The 7,735-nt window shown below is 31.3% G+C and overlaps 1 protein-coding gene across 1 annotated transcript; it reads left to right on the top strand.

Moving 5' to 3' along the window:
- The first annotated feature begins 497 nt into the window (after positions 1-497).
- On the top strand, positions 498-5,737 carry LOC111042789 (putative mediator of RNA polymerase II transcription subunit 26). The gene is made up of 2 exons (XM_022327486.1): positions 498-628; positions 4,396-5,737. Exons 1-2 carry the CDS (start codon positions 553-555, stop codon positions 5,484-5,486), a joined length of 1,167 nt encoding a protein of 388 aa, XP_022183178.1. The 5' UTR covers positions 498-552; the 3' UTR covers positions 5,487-5,737.
- Positions 5,738-7,735: the final 1,998 nt, after the last annotated feature.

Genomic DNA, 7,735 nt, shown 5'->3' with positions numbered 1-7,735 from the left:
TTTCGGTGACTTCGGCGCGGAATGCGTTCGATACGAATCATCATTATATAGTATATTGGATTATTACATCCACCCCCCGGCGCCATTACTGTGGAATTTCCTCGGAATTTCCTCGGAATCCTGGGTTAGTTCATTATTATTATTATTATTATTATTATTGATACGACGTGTATTATATTATAGGGGACGATTTCACCACTCCGTAACCACTCTACCACGCGATACCATCGTTGTAGTACGATAAACAGTATATGGTCGCACCGAACACGATATTCGTCTAGACATCGATGTTCTTATCTGCGCTGTACAACACTGAGAGTACAAAATTATGTCTGAGACGAAAAATAAAATCAAAATAATAACTGACACACACACAAAAATGATAAGCTATATTATCGGGTCTCTGAGACGCCATCGTCATTTGGTCAGTCCACCGCCTCCGCCGCCGCCGAAAAGATAACGCAACCCCCACAGAAAACCGAAACCCTGAGCGTATTTATAAAAGCCAAACACTACTGTTCAGCACACCTAGTGACTTACAAGACATCCACCATGAACCACTACTTTTGGGCATCGTCGTTGTTGCTGTTCGCTGTCGTGCAGTACGCTGCCGCGTTCAAGATACCAGGTAATGACCATTTTGTTATCTACCTATAGTTGAAATATTCGTTTTTTTTTTTTAAAGACACTAATAGTAAAATAATCAATTGATTATTTAAATGACTTAATCTCATAATATTATTCAGTAAAACTAAAATTACTAATAAAACAAAATATCCAATTAGTACACTATTTTATAATACAAAACCTATATCACAAATTATTAATGTTACTTATAGTGGCTACGGCAAACATTTATTTAATATAATATAATATTTATATATATTTACTCATCAACAAGTTCAATGATTATTTATATTTTATCCTTTTACAATTAATTTAATCAAATTCAAATTTTTGTAATTGTTTAATATTTAACTCAAAAATCATATTAATATCATATTATCAAATTCTGATATTTTTACTATTTTGAAAGTATACTGTGTTGGTAAAAATTGATATTTTTCAAAAAAGTACCAACCTTTCCTTATTTAAATTGTTAGAAAAATGTTTTTTCAAACACTTTGATGTTTCTAAATCAAAATTCCAACGAGTAGGACTTACAACTAAAACATAAAACATTAAAGATAATATTAGTCCTCAATAATGGTTTTATATAAAAAAAATATATTTAGTCCAAAAGTTATTATACTTGAACAATTTTTACTAACTTTACAATTTTAATAAATAAATAGGTATTAAGATTACAAGATTACTATGTAGGCATTATAATTATGGTATTTTAATCATCATACACTCTATATTGTATTCATGACCTATTAATTATCATCATTCAGAAACTATAAAGTATGTACAATGTAACAACATAGAAACTACTCGTTTAAATTTCGACTTATATACGTAAACAAAATATTGTTTTCAAAATATCACGTCCTTAAAAATAAATAATAAAAAAGTTAAATACAATTTTAAAAAAAACTTTGCACCGAGCTCCTTAAATGTGATAAAAAAAATTAAGTATATTAAAATATTTCCTATGTAGTTAAAAGTTCTGAAAATCCTGTTTAGGATATTTATTATTAAAACAAAAAAATTGGGTGAACATGCTTGGTAAGTTCTCGTGTATTTCAATATATTATATAATATGATGATTAACATATTTTTGTTTTATTTTGATATTAAAAATATTTTTGATATTTTTTTTATAAAGAAAAGACATTATGCACAATTATTACTTGACAATATAATAATTTGTTATTCAATTTAATACTACAATAAACGATTTTTATTATGTTGTTTAAGAAAAAACTAATTGTGTTCACAGTTGAATATTAATAATACACAAGGCGTCTGTTGATTTATAAGTATAATAACATTTGTCAACAGTTATTTTCATTGAAACTCAATTAAATTAAAAAGAATAAACCCAAATGGAGTATAATAATAAATTATTATTTCACACAAACTGGAATTTAGGTTCAAACCCTCTCAACTCTCTGAATAAAGTAATTGTGATGTAACTACAAATGAATTTTCCGAAAGCAAGTCGTTAAAAAGTTAATTAAACTGTCGTTAAAAAAAAATTAATTTCGGTATTAAAATTATATAAAACTTTCACCCTTGTGATTATTTCGTGCACACTAAAAATGTAATTTCAAATCAGTTATCATTTTGATATTTATTAATTGACACATAGTTTTATTTAATAAAAAAAAGTGTCATTTGTGCAAATGATATTTTATTGCTTCCTCTTGATAAAAATATATTATTTAGTAAATCTATTTTTTGATAATTTAAAATTAATAAAATCAATAGTCGTTTTTTTTATTTACAAATGATTTTTTTGTTTGTTTATTTTTTTTATGATACATATTTGTATCAATCAAAATTATAATTTTATACTGAGCACTTTATTGTTATAGCAAATTACCTTTAATTCATTAGGTTGAAAACACTTATCATTTTACGATATTATTGAATTTAATAATTTAAAATCATTAACCTTATTTCAACTTAGTTGATGTGATCATTTAAGTTATTCTCGATAGTTAATTTTTGTATGATATTATATGGACGGATTAGCTTAACAACTGTTTTGATGTTAATGTTTATAAATGAGAATTAATAATTTACATTATTTGACGAATTTATACTATCGCAAAATTTTACTTTAAAAATATGCTGCTATTACACGTGTAATATTATATTATCTGACCAACAGGACAAGTGATTGATACAAATTTAGGTATGTTTAACGGATACAATATAATATAGGTAGTAGATGTAAGTAGGTAATTTCTGTCTTTAATATATATTTTAATAATACATTGATATATTATTATAAACTTCTATTGAATATAATTCACACAATTCATTCACTGAATGATGTTTTAATCATATTGTCAACTCGAATCACTGAATTATATTATACCGTCCACATCAATAGTGTATTATAATATTTTGTTTTTAAAACCATACACGAAAATAGAGATAAAATGCTGTATGTGAAAAAATCAAGGTTAGTGGTAATAAAGGATATTTATGTAAGAAAACGTCAAATTGTATCATTTCGACGTGGGTTTTGTGATTTGATAATCAACATGACGTTATTTTGTTCGGTGAAGCATGAAATGTAGCAGGTACACCAAATACAAACATTTTCATCTGTGATAAGATACCAAGAATACTAGATACGGACAATATTCCACTTGAAAAATTTCACCCCTAACAGATCTTTTTATGTTAGACATATTTTTCTTACTTCTAAGTTAGATTCACATACATTTGTTGGTCTTGCGATACATTTCGATTAGACCTACCGTCACGACACTTCTTGATTTCAACAGTTCTAAAAATCAGTGTAAAACAGCCACTATCACATGATTTTTCCTTATTTTTTAAACCCAAAACTATTTATTTTATTTATTATTTTACATCAAGATATTATATTAATATGAGTGGATCTCGACAAATAAATATATAGGTACTGCCACCACATGTATTCTAGCTCTTTTTAATAATTTTTATTTGATTTTTTGTAAATCAACAAATTCCATAAACCACATACAACTGTATTAAATTTAGTCAAATTCTTTATTCTTAATTTTAAGTGTTATAATGTTTTAATTGTACTATAAGTTTAAAAAAATGTATGTTTTATGTTTGAACAACACCACAAGTTGCATGCTACATTAATCAAAATGTTTATAATTAGAAAAACTAATATTGTCCTGAGCTGACGATGAGTGATGTTATTGTTAACCATGACATCTTTTTTAATTCAAAAGCGTATACACACAAATTATAGTTAATGTACATAACTTGAAAAAATAAATTGAAAAATAAAATAACGTACAACATAAACATATGCACGCAGGATCTTATATTTAAATTAGATAATAAATTAATTCAGTGAAATCTTAAATCAGAATTCACAAAGTCAGTTATTCGAGACCCAAATGTTGTAGGAAGGAGACAAAAAAATAATATTATTATTATGCAGATAATATACTCTCATATATTTGATTTAGGTACTGCTATCTTCAGCTATTTATATCCAAAATAATTCACCTATATACACACACAGGAACAAATCCAGGGAGGCTGAAAGGATTTAGTATTTAAAGTACCTTGGTAAATTTTACATATTATTCATGCATTTATATTTAAAGTATAAATAAAATTCACAAATCGTGTCCATAGTGATAACTATATCTATTTCTAAATTGTTATGTATGTACACTGTACACACACACACACACACACACACACACACACACACACACGCTTACTACCACAACAACAATTTAACTAATCTCGTCATACTTTTTCCAGGGTTGTCGTCGAGCAGCAGCAGCAGCAGTATTAACCGAACGCCACCAGTCAGGGGACCCGCGAACAATGCAGGCGGCCACAGAGGACATGAATCCGAGTACATGGGTCCGGTGTTCATAATCAGAGAGTTGGACAAGGACAAGGGCGAGTACGACGCATTCGTGACGACCGGCGGCATACAAGAGGTGAGGCCACCGCCAATGAGCGACAGGTCGCTGCCGCCGCAGCATAGCAAGCCATCCGCGGCCAGGGATGACGAGGATGCCGAGCACTTTGGCGTGCTGGTCACGCCCGAAACTGTCAAACGGTTGGACCGTGACGAAAAGCTGAAGATGTCGTCCATCAATGTGACCATGTCAGTGCTCCTTTCGGCTGCTTCATCCAGGATGCCCTGGCTGCTGGTCCTGCACCGCAAACAGTATCCGCACCTGTTCGAATACCAGCAACAGCAGCCTCAGCAGCAGTACCAGGTGCACTCGCCGCAGCAACAGCCTCACCAGCAACCACACCCACAACAGTACCACCAACAGCAGCCACAACAGTATCAGCAACAGGTGCCACCCTTCCTTCAACCGGCGCAGTCCGACTCGGTTCAGGTCGACAGTGGCGTTCCGGGGCTCCAGAACCCACAGATCCCACAGCGCAGACGTTACCAAACGGACAGGCAGCGCCGCGCTATTCTGTACTCGTCGCCCGACGACAGCCGAGCGCCGCTGACGATGGCCTTCGAGCACCAATTGCTGTCCACCATGTGCTACAACTTCGTCCGGGACTACTATTCTTCGCCGGCGCAGCAAATGTCTTCCGCCGAACTGTCACCCAGGCTTCCGATTGCCTTGGCCGACCCCGAATACGGCCGCGGCGAGGACCGACGAGAGCGAGAACCGGAACCGGAACAGTACGGCCGATATCGGCAAGACGTCTATTTGGACGCCGACGCTTATGCGGCCGCGGCCACTGCCCCTTCCGGCCGCGTGCCACATTCGCCGCCGCAGCCGCAACCTCAGCCACAGACATCGTCCACGGTCCGGCCGGAAGAACGGTCCGACGGCGTGGTCGTCGGCATGGAGATCCCCAAACGCGTTTCCTAGATTCGGACCGCCGACCGTGGTGGCGCGACGCGTCTAGAATAGTTTATGATTTTCTGTTTTTCCTCGTCGCCAGAAGCTTAGCTCACAGTATTCCGCAAGAACTCGCCTCGTCGATACGCTTCGACCGCTGTGCGTCCAAATATTATCAGCTGTTTTTCGCTTATTTTTTTATATTCCATTATTTGTCACGTTACGATCGATAGTTATTGTATCATTGCGTCGTCGATCGTTGTTATCGACAATAATCATTTTATATTATATTCTAATTTTTTGTATAACGCACGAATACAATGTAATATTATATAACTATTAAACGCCATAAATAAAACCTTCTTAAATATTATGTATATTGTACCGTAAACCGTTTTGAATTTTTTACCCTACCTCATGACATTAACTGTTGTAAATTGCAGTAAAAAATTGCAATTATGTGTTCTGGTTACTTAATATAACGCTTGTCGATTATCACCATTGGTAATAATTTCTATCAGTTCATGATATTATAGAATATAGAATATTGTAAATGGCAAATAAATAGGAAACTTGTCAATGGTTTGATTCATAAGGGCATGATGTATAGATCACTATGTTGGCCGTACCAATAACTCCACACGTAGATATACATAGTGGTAGGAAAATAGATATATCATCGGAAAGGTATTGTTGAGGAGAGTTTCACAAATAAAACTGTTTACATATATGAAAGTGCGGCAGATAAAAAACAAAAATACAAATACAGAAATGGTTGAGAAAAATACAATTTAAAAAATTGACATCAAAATCAAGGTTGATGTCGAAGTAATACGAAATGTAAAAAGCAGTAACATAACCAATTTATGTAGTATACGATAAAATAAAACAGTATTGGATTATTAGTTGCATTCAATTCTACGTCAAAAAGAATTGTCTGTTTGTAGCTTACATATTTCAACTCAAAAACTGCAATGCGAAATATACCTATTTTTTCCAATACTTTAGAACGTTTCGATCTTACGATTAAAACAGTATACTAGCAAAATATCGACCAATAGACGATATCATTCAATATTATATTATCATTAACAAATAAAGTGAACGGTTTATACACAAACATATAATTCGAACACTCTGAATGATAAATATGACAATTATTATAAAATATTTGTTATAAAGTACTTATATATTTATATATCTTTAGTTTAACACAAACAGCTGTTGCAGACACAATGAAACTTTAAAATAGGTACCATGGTATATACAGTTTTATAGAAAACCCATTTAATTATTACTATAGCATAATACATATTTTTATTATATTATTATAATCAAATTAAATATCATATATTATTTCAAATGTAAATTCAAATATAATATCTAGTATCTTTGAATATGTTTAATATTTTATTCAAGTGTTACATTCTATTATCAGGCTAAGTTTTTAGAAGATATCTGAGACGCTTGAAGAGCGTATAGTATTATTAAGCAAAGTTTTTTTAAATTTATTTTAGGAATGAATGATTGACTATATTTTAATGATAAATCTGAAAAATTATGTCCAGTTGTTGTAAAACCAAGCTGTTATTACTTTAATTCTTTTACTTGTAATGCAAACATGAAATATCTGTATTTCTTAATCTCGGATAAATTATAATACTTCATAGTTTAAAGCATAAAAATCAAATATATAAATCATACTTTGGGTAATATTGAATTATGTTTTCTAAAAGTTAAATGAAAAGTTTTAAGAAGAACTAAGGTTGGTCTAATATACATAGTCTTGATAGGTCATTAATATTTTAACATACAACCAATAATAATGAAACATTGCAGTTAATATAAGTAAATGTTCGTTTTGTTAAGTAAATATTTTAGATAATTTATTTGTTGGTTGAATATTTATTATAGTTATTACTTAGTATGATCGAAAAGATGTTCTACCTTTGAGAAATTCAACAATTATTGTATTCTTGTTTCAAAGCAAAACTATGGCTTATACGAAAATTAATCATTTAAAAATTACTATCCTGGCATCAAAATCTTACGATATTCAAATAACTTCTTCAAGTATCGATTTCGAAGTTCAAGACTATCAGTAAAAGCAAATATTTGCTTAAATAATTATTTTCATAGACATTTAAAGTTAAAATTTGGACGAAATTCAACATTAAACGAAGCGTATCGTTCATAGTTATTTATTTTTGTTGTAATTTAAAAATATTATTTGTGAGAATTTTAAACTTTTACGTATAATATTATATTTTGTATGTACA

The sequence above is a fragment of the Myzus persicae genome, unplaced genomic scaffold (genome assembly GCF_001856785.1).
Source record: "Myzus persicae strain clone G006 unplaced genomic scaffold, MPER_G0061.0, whole genome shotgun sequence".
Lineage (NCBI taxonomy): Eukaryota > Metazoa > Arthropoda > Insecta > Hemiptera > Aphididae > Myzus > Myzus persicae.
Note: the sequence above shows the minus strand (reverse complement) of the source record. Positions and strands in the feature narration are given on the sequence as shown.

What these genes read in the sequence shown, in the direction of transcription:
- LOC111042789 (XM_022327486.1), top strand. Translation starts at nt 553, where the DNA reads ATGAACCACTACTTTTGGGCATCGTCGTTGTTGCTGTTCGCTGTCGTG. An exon ending in TGCCGCGTTCAAGATACCAG is followed by an intron (nt 629 to 4,395) that starts GTAATGACCATT and finishes TACTTTTTCCAG; the next exon opens with GGTTGTCGTCGAGCAGCAGC.